We start from the raw sequence: 19,492 nt of genomic DNA, 5'->3' as shown, positions 1-19,492 counted from the left end.
CCACTGTTAAACCTAGTAGTGCAATCCCCAGTGGGCGGCAATTGAGCAGTGGAGAGGCTGGATGATGTTGACCCCAGTACTCTTGTGGTGGGATTAGTGGAATTTAGTGAATCCCCACTTAGACAACCCAGCCTTTTTTTTTAAACAGAAAAACAGTGTGCCCTGCTGTCCCCCAAGGATTTCAAAGCCACAACACCTTCAGGTAATTTCATTCCCAAGATGTGGTTATGTATTGTTAAATGAAAAGCATGGAAGCTGTGAATTCTAATATTGTTTTTCTGACTAACTTGTGGAATTTTTTTTGGAGGGGGTAAGGGTGTTTAGGGCTTTGTGTCTTCATTAATGAAATAAGTATAATAATACCATTAATGTAACTCACCATCATCATGAAGCAAAAATTTGAAAATGGCATATGCTTTAAATGGACTTACCAAGGAAAACTTGTATTTCACTTATTATTAACATGTTTTGCATTCTGATTGTTTTGAATGCTAATTAAATTTGTTTGTTTTCTCTCAGTGTAGGTTGAGAAATTGCATTTAAGATTGTCTGCATTCTTTACTTATTTAATCTAATCTTGGGCTTTACTAACCTCATTTCTGTGTTTTTCATTCTAACTATATGTATTGAAATGCAGTGTGAAAGATAAAGCTTGAATCAAATGATTGACAACTCTAAAGATGGGTTACTATTAATATCTTCTTTCATTAACTCTTAAAAACTTAAATCATCATTTATATTTGTATTTGTTAAATATTGAAATTAAAAGATCCAGTATGTTTCTGACTAGTAGTGGGCATTTTTTCCTCAAAGTTTTAAGAAACCATTTGATTTATGGAGGTTTTATTTTAATTGTCTTGCTAGTATACATAATTTTTTAAGATAGCACTAAATGCTATATACTTTTAAAATGAGCCACTTACCTCATTTAAAATAAAAAGTGAGGCTGGGCACAGCAGCTCACACCCAGGTACAGGTAATCCCAGTACTTTGGGAGGCCAAGACAGGAGGATCACTTGAATTCAGGAGTTTGAGACCAGCCTGGGCAGTATAGCGATACTCTGTCTCAACAAAGAAATTTTTTTTTAATTGGTTATGCATGGTGGTGTATACTGTTAGTCCCAGCTACATGGGGGACTGAGGCAGGAGGATTGCTTGAGTTGAGGAGGTTGAGGCTGCAGTAAGCCGTGATCGTGCACTCCAGCCTGGACAACAGAGTGAGACCTTGTCTCAAAAAAATAAAAAATAATAGAATAAAAAGTGGGAGATGCCTTTGAAATATTCTGAATGACACATACTGAAATTGGCAGGTGAAAATAAAATAGTTCTTTTTTTTTGCAGTGATACAGTTATACTATTCTTTACAAAATACTAAAATGTATTTGTTATGTAAAGATAGTTTATTTTGTCGATGGAGTTTGGAATCTCCCCGTATCATTCAACCTCAGCCCTATCCAGATCTCTTTCACTGACTAGCTTCGTGATTGTAGGCAAATTATTTATCTTCTGCATTTCTCAACTTACACTATTATAAGGGATATATTAGTAGAAAATAACCCACAGGGTTCTTTGTAAAGATTAAATGAGTTAAACCCACAAGTACTTAACACAATGCTTGATATATAGTTAAGACGCAATAAAAAGAAGCTATTTTAAAAATTTTACTGCTATAGTGTACCCTCAAATGGAAGTTTACAAAGATTAAACTTTGCCCAGCCCAGAATCATGTGTAAGTCTTGTATTCAGTTATCTAATAAAACACTTCTATTTTATGTTAAATTAAAGAAAAAATACACCTAAGATAACCTAAATCTTATTTTCTACTTTCTACTTCTTTATGAAGTGTGTTAAGTATACATTAGCTTTTTGTTTTGTTTTGTTGTTGAGATGGAGTCTCGCTCTGTCACCCAGGCTGGAGTGCAGTGATGTGATCTCGGCTCACTGCACCCTCTGGCTCCAGGTTCAAGCAATTCTCCTGCCTCAGTCTCCCAAGTAGCTGGGACTACAGGCTCCCACCACCACACCTGGCTGATTTTTTGTATTTTTAAGAGACGGAGTTTCACTGTGTTAGTAGCCAAGATGTCCTTGATCTCCTGACCTCGGTGGCGTGAGCCACCACACCCAGCCAAGTATACATTAGTTTTTTACCCAGTTAGTTCCCACTGAACAAATTGAACTTACCTTCTGTTCTTTTTTTTGTTTTTTTTGAGACAGAGTCTCACTATGTTGCCCAGGTTGGCGTGCAGTGGCATGATCTTGGCTCACTGCAGCCTCCGCCTCCCGGGTACAAGCGATTCTCCTGCCTCAGCCTCCCAAGTAGCTGGGATTACAGGCTCATGAAACCACAGCTGCCTAATTTTTCTATTTTTAGTAGAGATGGAGTTTCTCCATGTTGGCCAGGCTGGTCTCGAACTCCTGACCTCAGGTGATCCACCTGCCTTGGCCTCCCAGAGTGCTGGGATTACAGGTGTGAGCCACTGCACCCTGCCAAATTGGACTTCTTTTCTGACAATTTTAAGTCCTATCATATATTACTATAAAAATTGGCAAACCATGCTGATGAAATTAGGTACGTATTTAGAGACATCTCTATTTACTCTTCTCTCTAATAAGGAAAATAATCTACTAAATTTACTTTTGAAGATTCTTCCAAGTCTGCAGTTCTATGATTGGCTGTCGTATGTATTTCACTGTTTCTCTCTTCCTCCTGTCAGCTGCTCAAGTTATTCCTGTGTGTATTACTTAGGAAGCCTCTTAATTTTATTTCCCTCTCACCATTCTCCTTAGCCTTCCAGTCTGTCATACACATTACTACTAGATTAATAGTCTTAGTATAATCCTTTCATCATCTCCTTTTCTCAAGAAACTACATTTGCTCCCTCTTGCCCCAAAAAACAAATACAGCCAGTAGCTTACCCTCCTTCATAATTAGGCACCTCTATTTTAAAAAATCACTACTGTTGGTATTAGACTCCACTTCTCAACAGTGTTCTTCTGTAATGTTAAGAAAGTGTTATCACAGTTCTTTGTCTTGATCTGTATGTATCAGGCTCATTCCTCTAGCCACTCTTGCTTTATTGCTGTGTTCTTGTTCTCTCTGCATCTTTAATCACTCCCACTTCCTGGACAAACATGTACTTGTTTTCCAGGCAGATTTAGCTCAAATTTCACCTCTTCTGTGACTTTCTGATCAGCTCCTGTCATAACTTTCCCAGAAATACATAGGTTGGCTTTTACATTTCTGTATTAACGATATAATGGTTTATGAATATCATTAAAACATTGCTATTTTTTAAGTTTTTCCATATGTAATAGTACTGATTTAATTATGTGCTTAGTAAATTTTCATTTTCTTGGTAGGTTTTAAAGAAAAACCTCTTTATATGTGACTTTCCCCCCACTTAATGACTTTCCCTTTGGTTTTATAGAGGCTGCAAGTCGGGCCATAGTTCAGTTCCTGGAGATCAATCAGAGTGAAGAAGCCAGTAGAGGCTGGATGCTTCTGACGACAATTAATTTGTTAGCTTCCTCTGGTCAGGTAAAGTTCTTAGTTTTCATGTATGATAACTCAGCGTCTTTATTTTATAACCTCTCTTGTGATTTTGTTATTAAATATATCATTATATCCGGATGAGATACTATGATAATCATTTGTATTCTTCTAACTCTCTTAAAACATTATTTCATGCTTCTCATAGCATCTCTGCCAGGAGTTTGATGTTCTATGCATTTTACTCGTAAGGAAACGCATGACTTAGAGCAGTGTTTTCCATCTCGATATGTTGTAACACACATAGGAACATAACCATTTGTGCCTGGGCTCAGTGGCTCACACCTGTAATTGCAGCACTTTGAGAGGCCAAGGTAGGAAGATTGCTTGAGCCCAGAAGTTTGAGACCAGTCTGGCCAACATAGAGAGACCCCCATCTCTTAAAAAAAAAAAAAAAAAAAAATTAGCTGAGTATGGTGGCCTGTACCTGAAGTCCCAGCTGTTCAGAGGCTGAGGCAAGAGGATTGCTTGAGCCCTGGAGGTTGAAGCTGCAATGAGCCATAATCACAGCACTGTACTCCAGCCTGGGTGACAGAATGAGACCCTGTCTCTAAAAAAAAATTTTTGTAGTGATACCATTTGTAGAGCATTCTGGGCAAACAGATGAACTATTTCTGACTGGTGGCAAGTAGCTCTGGAACTCTGGGTCTATCAGGCCCAGCCCAACATTTTTGTCACCCGTGTTAGGGAAACTCTGGCTCAGGAAAATTAAAAAAAAAATCACTGTTTGTGTAAAGTCACTCAGCTAATAAAGAACAAATTACATGGAAAATAGTTTTAAATTTGTATGGGAAATAAGGAAACATTGATGTTTTTAGGATAATATATATTTTCTTCTCATTTGATTTATTCTGGAAATTACTTTTATTTCCTCTAAATCAGCTGTAAGTATCTGTCATGAAATATGTTGCATGTGCTCATTAATGAGCTATTTGAATTACCTGATTTTTTGGCCTTTGATGTTTTGACAATGAAAGAGGTTTATTCAGCCTTCTAAAATCCAGAGTATAATTACCTACTGAAGTCAGTACCAATCTTGGAAATGTCTGTTGTCTAAGTTACAGTGGACTTTTAAACACCTCCCATCATTTAATAATGGACCTAGGTAACTGTAACATCATTATACCAGATGACTGGCCACAGCAGATACAGTGCGTACGTCTTAGTAACCATATCCTGAAACCTGTCAGTAACCCAAAGTAATTATCTCTTAGAATTTTCTCCTTGGAATGATCTATTTTCTTTTTATTTGTTTGCTGTGTTTTTTCTTTCTTTTTTTTTTCTTTCTTTTTTTTTGAGGCGGAGTCTTGCTCTGTCACCCATGCTGGAGTGGAGTGCAATGGCGTGACCTTGGCTCACTGCAACCTCCGCTTCCCAGATTCAAGCGATTCTCTTGCCTCAGCCTCCTGAGTAGCTGAGAATACAGGCGGGTGCCACCACACCCAGCTAATTTTTGTATTTTTAGTAGAGATGGGGTTTCACCGTGTTGGCCAGGCTGGTCTCGAACTCCTGACCTCAGGTGATCCGCCTGTCTTGGCTTCCCAAAGTGCTGGGATTACATGCGTGAGCCACCGTGCCTGGCCCTCTTTTTTTTTTTTTTTTTTTTTAATCTCAGGGAATTAGTGTAACCAACCTGTCCTGGTGTTCCTGAGATTTTCCAGGTTTTAGGATAGAAAGGTCTGCATCTCAGGTTACTGCACAGTCTCAGGCAAATGGAGCGGGTTGGTTATTCTAAGTAATCTTCAAATGGTCCCAGAGTAGACCATTGTTTTCATGTATCTGACTCTACTGGATGAATAACAAAATCTCAATTCTGTTTGCTGTTGATGGTAGCTATAAATGTCTGTGTGTTACTATACCAAAATTTGGTTTAGAATAGCACATCTTTATTTGCTTTTAAAACTTTATGTAATTTAAATATTTACTATTGATATTTAATATAAGTAATATTAAATTTTAGTACAATGTTCTACATTTATTCATATTTTCTGTGAAAACCTAATTACTTAAAAATTACAAGTTTAGATGCCAAGTTATACTTTAAATCTATCTACAATCAGATGAAAATGAAATGTCATACCACTTTGCTTAGTGGTGAGCTAAAGCTCGTAATAATCTATCTGGAAATAGATAACATTTGAAAAGCAAATTCAGTGTTATGTTTGGAGCTACCTTTTTTGAGCACCATTTTCTCCTGGTAGCAGCGATATACAGAGATGACCAAAACATAGTCCCGACTCAATGCATAGATGACAGAGATGAAGCAGGAAAAGATAATACCATCATATTTAATAAAGGGGCATATATAGTGCTATTGAAAATAGAAATGTGAGAGTTAAACATTTTGAAGGTGAAGGTAGAAGGGAAGATGAGTTCAGTAAACTTTGAGACATAGCAGATGTTTAAACTGAACATTAAATGTATGGTAACGCAAGTGTTAAGAAATAATAAATCGTAGGTGAATAGAATAAAAGGTTTAGAGTATTCGAGACAAGAAATGGCAGGTTAGGTATGTAGAAAGGGGCCACATCTTCCAGGGATAGTCTTGAAGCTCTCTCTTCTTCATCACCCTGCTACTGCATTAGTTCTGGCCCCATCTCTTCTGTGGTTTGGGGAGTTAGTTTCCTAATTACCCTTTTCTTCTGGCTCTCTATATTTAATTTATGATCTGTATTACCACCAGTTAATTTTCTGAAATCTAGTTCTTTTACTTTTTGTTTGTAACACTTCACTGGGTCATCACTGCCAACAAAATAAAACGTGAGACTATTTTCATAGGTGATTGAGCATACACACTTTCTAGGCCACTTAGCCAGCTCTCTGACCTAAAGCAGGGTATGTAAGTGATGAGCCTCAGTTGCTTCAGTTGTGAAATAAGGATCATTTTACAAATGAAGTGTCTCATGGGGTTGACTTAAGTAGTAGGTAAGATGATGTATGTAAAGTGCTTATTAGCCTTATGCCTCTTACATAGTAAACAGTAATTCAAGGTTAGCCATTATTATTGTGGCTCTTCAGGAGTCAGCATTTTTGGAATCTGTGGTTCTTCAAAAATACTGTACCATATGGCCTAACCACCTCCTATGTATCTTCCAGGTGATCTTTCCCTTTTTTTTAATTCCTTATACTTTTTAATGCCCTTCCTGGCAGTGTTGGTTAATCCCTTTTATATTAGCCTGTATGTACTACCATTGTTAGACTGAAATCTTAAGAGATTAAATCATAATTATTTAGGACTCTAATAATTCCAGTCGACTGTGGTCTTCTGAAGGACAGAGATGCTTCATCTTTGCATGCCCAGCTCCCAGCACACAGCCTAACATTCCCTACACACTCAATAAATGTTTTATGAGAAAGTAAATAAACGAATCAACAGATTATGCAGTCTGTTGATCTCTAGTGCGGTTAAACTTTTTGTTCCAAACTGCACCATGGAAAATTTTGATAAATATATCATACTTAACAATGTTGAAATATGTACTGTAAGAAGGTCTAGAGGAGTTTCTCCTCTGGATATCTTTGAAACTAATATGGAGATGTATTGGTGTCAGTGATGGCTTTATCACTCAAGTGTCTTTCTAGCCTCAAAAATCTACAATAAGAATAAAGACAAAAATAATAGAAGAGCAACAATGAATATACAATTTAGTGCTTAATGTATCTTTGTGTTTATTATCTTACATAACTCTCATGTTAACCCTGAAGAGGGTGTATCATTCTTTCTATTTCTGTAAGAAAGGAAAGTGAATCTCAGGAGAATTAAGTAGTTTGCTGAAGTTCATAGTTATTAAGTGTCTGTTTTTCTGAATTGTAAAGCTTATGCTTCCTGAAACATGCTGCTTTTTAATAAATAAATATTACCTTTAATTGCTAATTTACTATATAACAAACTCAATCTCACTATTTGATTAAAGCAAAATTATTCAAATGCAAAGTTGTATATTTCTTCACTTGGAGTCATTTTTAAATTCTTATATGCATTTAAAAAGTTACCTTGATATGTAATTTTCAGGTTAACATTTATGAATTATTTGGCTGTACCAATTATAGTTGTGTCTGTCTATCTATTCACTTATTTATTGGTTTGTTTTCCAGAAAACTGTGGACTGCATGACAACAATGTCAGTGCCTTCCACCCTGGTTAAATGTTTATATCTGTTTTTTGACCTTCCACATGTGCCTGAGGCAGTTGGAGGTGCACAGAATGAGCTACCTCTAGCAGAACGTCGAGGACTACTCCAGAAAGTTTTTGTACAGGTATGAAAGGTGCTATTTGCCTGGATGTCCACCCTATTTAAAGGGAAGTGGGTGTACTTCCTAAATAGATGTTCTACATATTCCATTTATTAACTCATATTTCATTTTATTTATGATATTATGACTTTATCTCATATAATTGTCACATTTTTTGAATCTGCAGAAATAATATTGAAATATTCTTTTCAGGAATATTTGAGTGAGGCATTAGCAAGTTTATTTCTCTGAACAGATCCAGCCATTGAGATTACATTTGATATATCGGCATGTATCGAAAATGAACTAAGCAAGGAAAAACTCTTGAAAATGATATAAAGATTTGGATAATATTTCTTATAATGTCTGGAAATTCTGTCTAGTTGCTGTTTATATACAGGAAGTTCCTAGCCTATAAATATTTCACTTGTAAAGACAGTGTACTTTGGTGATGGCTGCCTCCTCCTCTGCCCTGCCTGTAAATTTCTTCTTTCCCACTATTAGCACTGTTCTTTTAATAGCATTGTGGGTTAACAAACATGTGATAGACCTTTATTAGCTAGCCCAGGAATATAGTCATCATGTGTGATATCCTTTCTTGGGAGAAAATTGTCAAAACAAGCAACCTACAAACATAGAGAATATAATCTGTCCATTGGTCTGATATAGTATTAAAAAAACAACATTTGATGCAAAAAGACAAATACTGCATGATTCCACTCATATGATATATTTAAAGTAGTAATACAGGTAGAACAGGAAGTAAAATACTGGTGGCTAGGTGCTAAGGGAAAGAAGAAAAGGGAATTATTTTTTGATAGGAATAGAGTTTCAGTTTTGCAAGATGAAGAAGTTCTGTTGCACAACAGTGTACATATAGTTAATACTACTGTATGAGTACCACACACTTAAAACAGTTAAGATGGTAAATTTTACATGTTTTTTAACCCAATCAACAGTTAAAAACAACAACATGTTTAGATCTAGTTCTCTAAAGCTAAGTCATCTAAGATGCAGATTTCGCACCTGTAAAATGAAAATGATATCTACCTAAAAGGTTTTTTGCGGCTTAAATGACATAATATGTAAAGGCACAGTTTTCAACTTAGCACATAGTAGATAGGAAGAAGTAACTGTGATTACTGCTGCTGCCACCATCATCACCATTGAGAGCAGGAAGGGAATGAAGAGAACAGTGGATTGGGGTATAAAAGATAGAGCTATGTAGAATAATGGTTGCAGGCTTACCTCATGTCACTGGGCTCTTTACTGTAAGGATGACTGTTTTGTAGAGCTGCTAGTGATGAAAGGACAGGAGAGAGTGAGACCAAGACAGTTTTAGAAAGTGAAAGAATAGGATTATCAAGTAAAATACTAAATCAATGTATTTATTGAACACTTGATCTGTTACTTTTGTGCTTGTGGTTAATATTTCTCATCTCACATCTCAATTTGCAAGATAACCCCACGACTTCAAAGCTTTTGTTTTTCCCCAAAATGATTACATAAGCAAATGGCAGAAATAGGCTTAGAACTCAGATCTATCTGACTCCTGAATTAGATTGGCTGAGAAAAGCAATGGGAATAAATGAAGGAGTAAATCGCATAGGAATTATAGCTGCTTGAAGATATTGCCGATGAATGTAGTGGGTTGATCTTTGCTGATTAGAATAGCGGTCTCATTTCAGTAAACCCTTTTTAAAGAACTAATGCCTAAGGTAATAAATGAAATCTCCATTTGATACTTTTAATACCTAAGTAAGCATAGCAAAGTTTTTTTAAAAAATTATTTCTACTTGAAAACCAGGTGCTGACTTTCAGTCATGTGGGAGTCACTTTAGCATACTGAAGTCATTGAATATTAAGGCCAAAAGGGACTCAAAAGATCATTTAAATCAAACTCCTCATTTACAGTTGTGGAAACTAATATTCCGGTTTATGATCCACAGAAGATGAGTGACAGTAATAAAAACCTAGCTCCACCATTTCCTAGTTCACTGCTCCTTTTAGTGTATCACTGCCTTTGTTTTAGTTCCTCATCGCAGGCTAATGTTTTCCTCATTGTGTCTAGGAAACCAATTGAGACAAGCTTATTAAATGTTTTAAAATAGATAAAATCCCTACGTTTGTATTATGTGACATATGGTTTCCTGGGACTTTAGCATTTGGTAAAGCTTCATGCAGGCATTCAGTTTTTTTTGTTGTTGATGTGGCCAATTATTGGTCTGCCACACTTGATTGGACTTTTGTAACAGAGTTCTTACAAATATAAGTGGTTAGTGTAGAGGCAGAAGAGGAATGAGAAAATTTTTTTGGAGACAATCTCGCTCTGTCTCCCAGGCTGCGGTGAGGTGGTACGATCTTGGCTCACTGCAACCTCCGTCTCTTTGATTCAAGCGATTTTCGTGCCTTAACCACCCAAGTAGCTGGGATTACAAGCTGTGCCACCAAGCCTGGCTAGTTTTTTGTTGTTGTTTTTAGTAGAGATGAGGTTGCACCATGCTGGCAGGGTTGGTCTCGAACTCCTGGGCTCAAGTGATCCTCCCGCCTCAGCCTCCCAAAGTGCTGGGATTACAGGCATAAGCCACCATGCCCAGCCAGGAATGATAAATTGACTTTACAGTTTTCTGTTCTGTAAAATGAAAGGATCATTCTAGATTATTTATAAGAATCCTACCTATAAAGATGAACCACTTATCTTAGAAGTCAACAAATTCAAGAAATCCTTGCATCCAGCTTGAGAACAGTGATTTGATTTGTAAAAAAGTATTTTATTATTTGTGGGTTTGTTTTCTATGTACCTAATTGGAAAACTGGCATTTGTCTCCCTAATCATATAAGGCAGTGTCAGAACCAACAACAACTATAATCAGTAATACACCCCTCTGAGAATATACTTTTTTGTTGCATTTAACTGTCTGTATTCACATATGATAAAAGATGATGACATATTACACATATTAATGGACATTTGGTATCCAGCAGTTTCTCCAGGCATTTGGTGGGAAGGGTACCATATTTACTGGTTTTATAAATATTTTATTGTTTTTATGAATTATTAAACCTTTTTCCCTTTCTGATACTTGGCAGCTATGAATTAGAAAGCTTTTATATCTAAGCAAGTTTTTGCATTTGAAGGAAATAGGAAAAGGAAGGCCTAGTTTTCTCAGATAAAATATGATATTTCAAATACCTCTCTCTATTGAGCTTTTCTTTTCTTTTCTTTTCTTTTCTTTTCTTTTCTTTTCTTTTCTTTTCTTCTTTTTTGAGACAAGGTCTCACTCTGTCATCTAGACTGAAGTGCAGTGGCACGATCATAGCTCACTGCAGCCTCGACCTCCTGGGCTCAGGCGATCCTCTCACTTCAGCCTCCTGAGTAACTAGCCACCATGCCTAGCTAATTTTTTGTAGAGATGGAGTTTTACCATGTTGCCCAGACTGGTCTCAAACTCCTGGACTCAAGTAATCTGCCCACCTTGGGCCTCCCAAAGTGCTAGGATTACAGACGTGAGCCACCACACCTGGCTGCTATTTTCCACTGATGCCGAATTATCAAAATTTCATGAAGCGCTCTTTTTCAAGATAATAAAATGATGTCATAAATTATAGTAATTTCATTCATATTGTATATTTCAAAAAATATTTAGATGAGAAAATTTAGCGAAGAGAAAAGTTAACTTTTCCTAACCTGAACTGGTATTAGAAGGAAGAGCCCATTGAGGGCAGAAACCATTGCTGAATTCCCAAGTTGCAGGCTCTTAATGCTGTGTGCCCTTGTGTAGTGTGTATTCTGCAAATCACAGTTAAAGAATACGTTCTCATTCCAGTACTTAAGAAGTCTTGAGTCTTCTTTGAAAGCCAGACTTTAGGTTTTTGGCAACTAGATTTAAAATACTTTGAAATGAATATTGTTTATATTATTCTAATATCCCCTGTTACTTGTATAGAAAATTGAAACAATTTCAAAATATCTTTGCTTTAATTTAAAGATCTATTTTTACTTCCTTTTTTTTACTAAAACTGTCCCTTTTAGAGAAGAAAATTACATTTTGCCTGTGGCAAACTAAAAATTAAAGAACTAAGTTAGAAAAATAAAATGTTGACTTGGAAAGGCAATACTGTTTTATCTTGTTTCAAGCCAAGGTATGCAAAAGTATTAGGGTGAAGAGAGGATAGTAAATTTTTTTTTCAAAATAAGCTGATATAAGTAGGACTAGTTTACTGTCATAACATAATCAGCCATTTACTTACTTACATACAGTCTTATGGTTTTTTAACTTTCATTATTAATTTTAATTGACAACGCACATATTTATAGGTTATAGTGTAATAATTTTTATGTATACAATGTGTAATGATCAAATCAAGGGTAACTAGTGTATATATATCCATCACCTCAAACATTTATTACTTCTTTGCATTGGGAACATTCAAAATTCATTCTTCTGGCTATTTAAAAATATACAATAAATTGTTTTTTAAATAATATTCACCCTATAGTGCTATAGAACATTAGAACTTAATCCTAACTGTACTTCAGTATCCCTTAACCAGCCTTTAGTTTGCCCCACTCGCTTTCCCTTATCCACCCTTTGTAACCAAAATTCTACACTTTACTTTTATGAGATCAACTTTTTAAGCTACTACATGTGAATGAAAGCATTCAATATTCATCTTTCTGTGCCTGGATTATTTTCCTTAACATATTATCCACATTGCCTTGAATGACAAAATTTCATTCTTTTTTATGACTGAATAGTTTTAGATTGTATATATGTATTCCATATTTTCTTTATCCATTCATCTGTTGGATACTTAGGTTGATTCTAAATTTTGACTATTGGGAATAGTGCTACAGTAAATGTGGATGTACAGCTGTCTCTTTGACATACCGATTTCATTTCCTTTGGATATATACCCCCAGTAGTGGGATTGCTAGATCATATGGTAGTTCTATTTTTACTTTTCTGAGGATCCTCCATACTGTTTTTCATAATGGCTGTACTAATTTATATTCTCACTAACAGTATATAGGAGTTCCCCTTTCTCTACATCCTAACCAGCATCTGTTCATTTTTATCTTCGATAATAGCCATTCTAACTGGCTTGAGGTGATACCTTATTGTGGTTTTAATTTTCATTTCCCTGATGATTAGTGATGTTGAGCATTTTTTCATATACCTGTTGGCCATTTCTATGTCTTCTTTTGAGAGAAGTCCATTCAGCTCATTTGCCCATTTTTAAATCAGATTATTTGATTTTTGCTTATACACTCTTGTTTTGTTTTGTTTTATTTTTTAGATCTTAGTGAAACTGTGCAGTTTTGTTTCCCCTGCGGAGGAGCTGGCTCAGAAAGATGATCTCCAGCTTCTATTCAGTGCAATAACCTCTTGGTGCCCTCCCTATAACCTGCCTTGGAGAAAGAGTGCTGGAGAAGTCCTCATGACCATATCTCGTCATGGTCTTAGTGTCAATGTAGTGAAGTATATTCATGGTGAATATCTCTTTATATATTTCAGTGTTCTAAATTTCTTCCACTTTTCTTCATTTAATAATAGATGTATTTTTATCTTTCAGTATTCTATACCTTATTCTTTAAACTAAAAAATAAATTTGCCGAGATAAAAGAAAATTTTTTTTCATCTATGGGGGCATTTCAAATGTAAAACATTCTCCTCGTAAGTTCTGAACAACAGATATTTCTTTTTTTTGTTTTTTTTTTTTTTTTTTGAGATGGAGTCTCTCTCTGTTGCCCAGGCTGGAATGCAGTAGTGCAATCTCAGCTCACTGCAGCCTCTACCTCCTGGGTTCAAGCAGTTCTCTGCCCTAGCCTCCCGAGTAGCTGGGATTACGGGTGCACACCACCATACCCGGCTGATTTTTGTATTTTTAATAGAGACAGGGTTTCACTATCTTGGCCAGGCTGGTCTTGAACTCCTGACCTAATGATCTACCCTCCTTGGCTTCCCAAAGTGCTGGGATTACAGGTGTCAGCCGTTACACCTGGCCAACAATGGATATTTCTAAAAGTTAAAAAAAATTTCATTGTTGTGTAAATTCAGTCATAATGTAATGAAAGTTCTATGTCACAGCCTATTCTCTCTTCTTTTACTGAATAAAAAAGAAGTTTTTTTGATATCCTATAACCAGTCTTTCTGAAGATATTGCATAAGTTGCTAGGTAATAATCTGTCTTATGCAGCATAGATGGAATTAGGTGGATTCTTTATCAGCAATAAGAAGACACTGTCGGTTTAAAGTATATGTAATATTCAACTGTCTTTTAAAATGTCTGTATAGGAGACAATTGCCTTAGCATCTCAAGCAATCTGCTTATTTGGTATATACACAGATGCTCCTTGATTTACGATGGGGTTATGTCCCAATAAACCCATCGTAATTTGAAAATAATGTAAGTCAAAAACACATTTAATATACTTAACCTACCAAACATCATAACAGCCTAGCCTACCCTGAAAGTAACTAGAACACTTACGTTAGCCTATAGTTGAGTAAGATCATCTAACACAAAATCAACTTTATAATAAAGTATTAAATATCTCATGTAATTTACTGAACACTATTCTGAAGTGGAAAACAATGCTTATATGGGTACATAAAGTACAGTTTCTACTGAACACATGTTACTTTCACACCATCATAAAGTAGAAAAATCTTAAATCATCAAGTTGAGAACTACCTGATATTATTGTCCTGAAACTCTTTCAAAATAATACACCAATTTGTTCACTTACATTTACTAAATGATATATGTGAAAGCTAGTACCTAATACATGAGTCAGTTATTAAATGCGTATTTCCTCCCATTCCTCTGTTAAATCTTAGCTTTTGTTATGTAACAGTAAGTTTCTTTATACAAATACATATTACCAAAGATAAGAAAGTGAAAATCTTCCTTGAAATGCTACAGATCCTGAGTCAGGCATAAGATATAACTGTGTTTTAAACAAGTAATATACAAATAAAATTTTAAAACTTTTATTTCCTAAAGTTTTTCTGTATCTCATTTGTCTATAGTCTCTCTAATTTATTTTTTGGTTTTATTTTATTTTATTTTTTTTGAGACAGTCTTGCCCTGTCACGCAGGCTGGAGTGCAGTGCAGTGGCGTGATCTCGACTCACTGCAATCTCTGCCTCCCAGGTTCAAGTGATTCTCCTACCTCAGCCTCCCGAGTAGCCGGGACTACAGGCGCGTGCAACCACACCCAGCTAATTTTTGTATTTTTAGTAGAGACGAGGTTTCACCATGTTAGCCAGGCTATATATTCTCCCTAACTTAAAGTTTTAACTAATTACTAGATTTTTGTTCTTAAACTTAGAAGATAGTTTTTGCTTTTTTCATCTTGTTACTATATCAATATAAAATATCAAAAATATGATTTGGCAGTGGCCATTTGTTTAATAAAACAGCAAAATATGTGAAAAAATTACATGTGCATACATGTCAAGTATTTTTCAACACATTTCTGTATTATCCTTTGTTTACTACCTAGAGGCAGTGCTTTCCCAGTGCATATGACTCTTATTTGACTTTTAGAATGTGTTACATTTATCTCATGGTATTTTACAGATATGTTAAAATTTAATGTTTCATTAAACAACAGTTAACAATTAAAAAATTTTTAAGCAATTGTCAGGAATAATGCATATTTATTTAATTATCTATTCTTACAGAGAAAGAGTGTTTATCTACATGTGTTCAGAATATGCAGCAATCAGATGACCTGTCTCCCCTAGAAATTGTTGAAATGTTTGCTGGGCTTTCTTGTTTTCTCAAAGATTCCAGTGATGTTTCCCAAACACTTCTGGATGATTTTCGGATATGGCAAGGATATAATTTTCTTTGTGATCTCTTGCTTAGGTAAGACTGCACAATTTAAGAATATATTTTAAATGTCTATTCAGTCTTTTTTTATCAAAGAAAACAATGTGATTTGGTGTTATAGAAAAAGCAGGTTAATGAAACACTTATTTAATGTATACCTGGCTGTACTCCCTACTTTTCCTGGTGTGATCACAGCTCACTGTAGCTTCGTATTCCTGGGCTCAAATGGTCCTCCCACATCATCCTCCCAAGTAGCTAGGACTACAGGCATGTACCACCACACCCCAGCTAATTTTTAAACATTTTTTATAGAGACAGGATCTTGCTATGTTGCCCAGGCTGATCTCAAACTCTTGGCCTCAAGTGATCCTTCGGCCTCCCAAAGTTCTGAGATTACAGTCATGAGCCACCACACCTGGCCTACTCCCTTCTTTTTATTCCTGTTCTGCCAACAGAGTGGAAATGTGAATTTAGAGTTAAATTGCCAAATGCAGGCCACAAATGTGGTGAAGTCAGAGGTTAGATATGAAGCATAAATCTGCTCTTTAGTAGTTGAAGGAGAAGAATTTAGATGAATTATTATCTTCTTAAAGTATAAACTCTTCTTAATTTTTGGTTCTTTATTTTATAGTACTTCTAGTCTTTTTATTAATGTACTGAATAACAAGAATAATTATGTAGATGAATTGAAACCTTAAAATTGTGTATGTGAAAAAAATTAATAATTTCAAAATGTGTTACCCCCTTTTCCATTGCAAATGATTCATGCACATACTTAGAAAGTGGCTGGTTACAGATTTTCTTAAGAAGAAGATACTCATAATTTTTCAGCAGCTATTCCTGGGCCATTAATTATTTTTAAATCATTTGATCTTTTATAAGACACCACTGTTTTGTAAACTTACTTGTCTCTCTCCTTCCCTTCCTTCCTCCCTTCCTTCCTCCCTCCCTCCCTCCCTCTAGGGTCTCATTATGTTCCGAGGCTGGAGTGCAGTGGCATAATCATAGCTCACTATAATTTTGAACACAAGAGATCCTCCTATCTCAGTTTCCTAAGTAGCTACACCCAGCTATATTTTGTTTTATTTATTTTATTTTTTTTGTAGAGCCTATGTTGCCCAGGCTGCTACCAAACTCCTAGCCTCAAGCAGTCCTCCTGCCTTAGCCTCCCAAAGCACCAGGATTATAGGTGTAAGCCACCATGCCTGGCCAGAACTTGTTATTTGTAACATCAATTTAACCTAGTTGCTGCTAGTTGATATTAGATAACCCCTAAGAATATCATTTTGCATATATATGCAAATTTATAAATACATACGGAAGTTGATTAAATAACCACTTCACATTGCTAGAGGGGTATTAATTGATTCATCCTTTGAAAGTGTAGGTTGGCAAGATATTAAGAGCCTTAAAAATGTTGGTAATCTGATACAATAATTTCATTTGTTTATTGATCCTAAAGATATAATCCAAAATGTAGACAAGATTTTATTTATTAGTGCTTTTGTATTCTGCTGGCTGTTGGACCTCTCCCTCCCCAAATGTGTGGTTGGCTCTGTATGGCCCCTGTAAGCTTACCTGTGAAAGCTTACACTAACATGTGGAAATACACATATAGCACTAGTAAAGGAAAAAAATAGGGTACAACGTTCTGTATATAGTCTGAGAATAAATACTGTAAAAACTAAACTTTTCATATTAAAAAGATAAGCTTAAGAAATATATAAGAATGTTAATTGTGTTTGTGAGGCTAATCGTACTTTTTCTTCTTTCCTACTTTTTGGCATTCTCCAAGTTTATTTTAATGAGAATAATTACTTCTTTTAAGGGGAAATACCCAATAAATCTATTTTTTTTAAAAAAAAGATATTTGTTGCAACCCATTTTCTGTTCTCAGTAAAACCATTGTTAAAAGATAATTCCCTAATGACCCCAGTGTTCTTTCGGTACTTCTCAGAGTACTTTTATACATTTATTTACTGCGTATAAAATTGAAAAATACTTTCTGTGTTAAATCTGAGAACACAACCAAAGAGAAAAAATACTTTCTAAATCATATCTTTCTAGATTGGAGCAAGCAAAAGAGGCAGAATCCAAAGATGCCTTGAAAGATCTGGTTAATCTGATAACTTCCCTAACAACATATGGTGTCAATGAACTAAAACCAGCTGGTATTACCACAGGGGCACCGTTTTTATTGCCTGGATTTGCAGTACCTCAGCCTGCAGGCAAAGGTGAGTCTTGTTTTTTCCCTTCTGTGCTACTGAGAAAAATAGAGAAAGAATTAATTTGTCGTATTTTGGTATATTACTTTTTGTTTATGTTATATATATAAAAGTAATATGTTGTTTCCCTTAAAGCTTGTTTTTTTTTTTTTAAAGGTTTAAGTCTAAGTATTTCTTAAGTAATAATCTTTAATCTGGCAGATCAAATACCTGAAAATAATATTGTAAAAATATCATAAAATCAAACAAGGAGATTTATATTACAGTGTTTCTTTTTTAACGGTCAAACAATTTAATCAAAACATGCTTCTTTTGAATGCTGGCACTTCATGCATTTCTACTTTATGTGAATAGAACTCAATTTTCAGTCTAATCTCTGTAGCTATTAAGATATACAATCATCCCTCAGTATCTGTGGGGGATTGGTTCCAGGACCCCTCACAGATACCAAAATCCATAGACACTCAAGTCCCTGATTTAAAATGGTATAGTATTTGCATATAACCTACATGTGTCTTCCCATATACTTCAAATAAATAATCTCTAGATTACTTACAATACCAAATACAATGTAAATGCTATGTTCTTATTTTACTGTATTGTTTAGGAAATAATGTCAAGGAAAAAGGTCTGTACATGTTCAGTACCGATGCAACCACACCTTTTTTTTCTTTAATATTTTTCATCTGTGATTGCTTGAATCCACACATGCAGAACCCATGGATACAGGGGCTGACTATGGACAGCATGAAGTATAACTGCTTATATTTTATTTAAAACTAAGCAAAATCTAAGTACAGAGGTTACATTATTTCATTCAGGTCAGAGGATAAATTTTTATAGTCTAGATTTCCAAACATTTGGATCTTAATAATATTTAATTACATAATTATGCTAGCTAGTTCTATTATGTATTTTATTTTTCAAAAAATACACAGTAATCATTTCAAAGTAACCTGAGCCTGGAGGCCTCTAATAGTTTTTAGTCACATGACTGTCACTTACTGAGTATTCAGTAGGATCTTGATATTTCCATATAAAATTTAGCCAGCCAAAAAATACCAACATGTCTGGTTATTTAAATTTATAATACATATCTATATATGTTGTGACATAGAAATCAACAGTCTTTAAATAAATGAAAAGAGATGGCATCATCAAACAGTGTGATATGATGTACCCTCAGTACATAAGTTGTTTAGAACCTTTTAAATGAGTCTCTGCAATAAGTAGGGAGAAATCTACGTTTCCCTAAGTGATTTAAGGTTTCATTTTATTTACTATTAAGAAAAAAATAGTGTGGCAATTTACTCCTGTAATCCCAGCTACACAGGAGGATCTTTTGAGCCCGGTAGTTCAAAGCTGCAGTGAGCGATCATCACACCACTGCACTCCGGCCTGGGTGACAGAGCAAGACCCTCTTTCTCTTAAAAGCAAAAGACCTCTTCAATGAGAACTACAAACCACTGCTCAGTGAAATAAAAGAGGACACAAACAAATGGAAGAATATTCCAAGCTCATGGCTAGGAAGAATCAATGTAGTGAAAATGGCCATACTGCTCAAGGTAATTTATAGATTCAATGCCATCCCCATCAAGCTACCAAAGAGTTTCTTCACAGAATTGGAAAAAACTGCTTT

General features: G+C 35.3%; 1 protein-coding gene across 1 annotated transcript in view; it reads left to right on the top strand.

Annotated features, from left to right (window-relative positions):
• The window catches only part of WDFY3 (WD repeat and FYVE domain containing 3), a 288,646-nt gene that overhangs the window by 107,299 nt on the left and 161,855 nt on the right, over positions 1-19,492 (top strand). The window contains exons 4-8 of the mRNA XM_011985448.1: positions 3,429-3,538; positions 7,646-7,807; positions 13,085-13,277; positions 15,478-15,664; positions 17,696-17,862. Coding sequence (XP_011840838.1) covers positions 3,429-3,538; positions 7,646-7,807; positions 13,085-13,277; positions 15,478-15,664; positions 17,696-17,862 — 819 coding nt within the window. The remainder of the gene's footprint in view (positions 1-3,428; positions 3,539-7,645; positions 7,808-13,084; positions 13,278-15,477; positions 15,665-17,695; positions 17,863-19,492) is intronic.

The sequence above is a fragment of the Mandrillus leucophaeus genome, unplaced genomic scaffold (genome assembly GCF_000951045.1).
Source record: "Mandrillus leucophaeus isolate KB7577 unplaced genomic scaffold, Mleu.le_1.0 Scaffold283, whole genome shotgun sequence".
Lineage (NCBI taxonomy): Eukaryota > Metazoa > Chordata > Mammalia > Primates > Cercopithecidae > Mandrillus > Mandrillus leucophaeus.
Note: the sequence above shows the minus strand (reverse complement) of the source record. Positions and strands in the feature narration are given on the sequence as shown.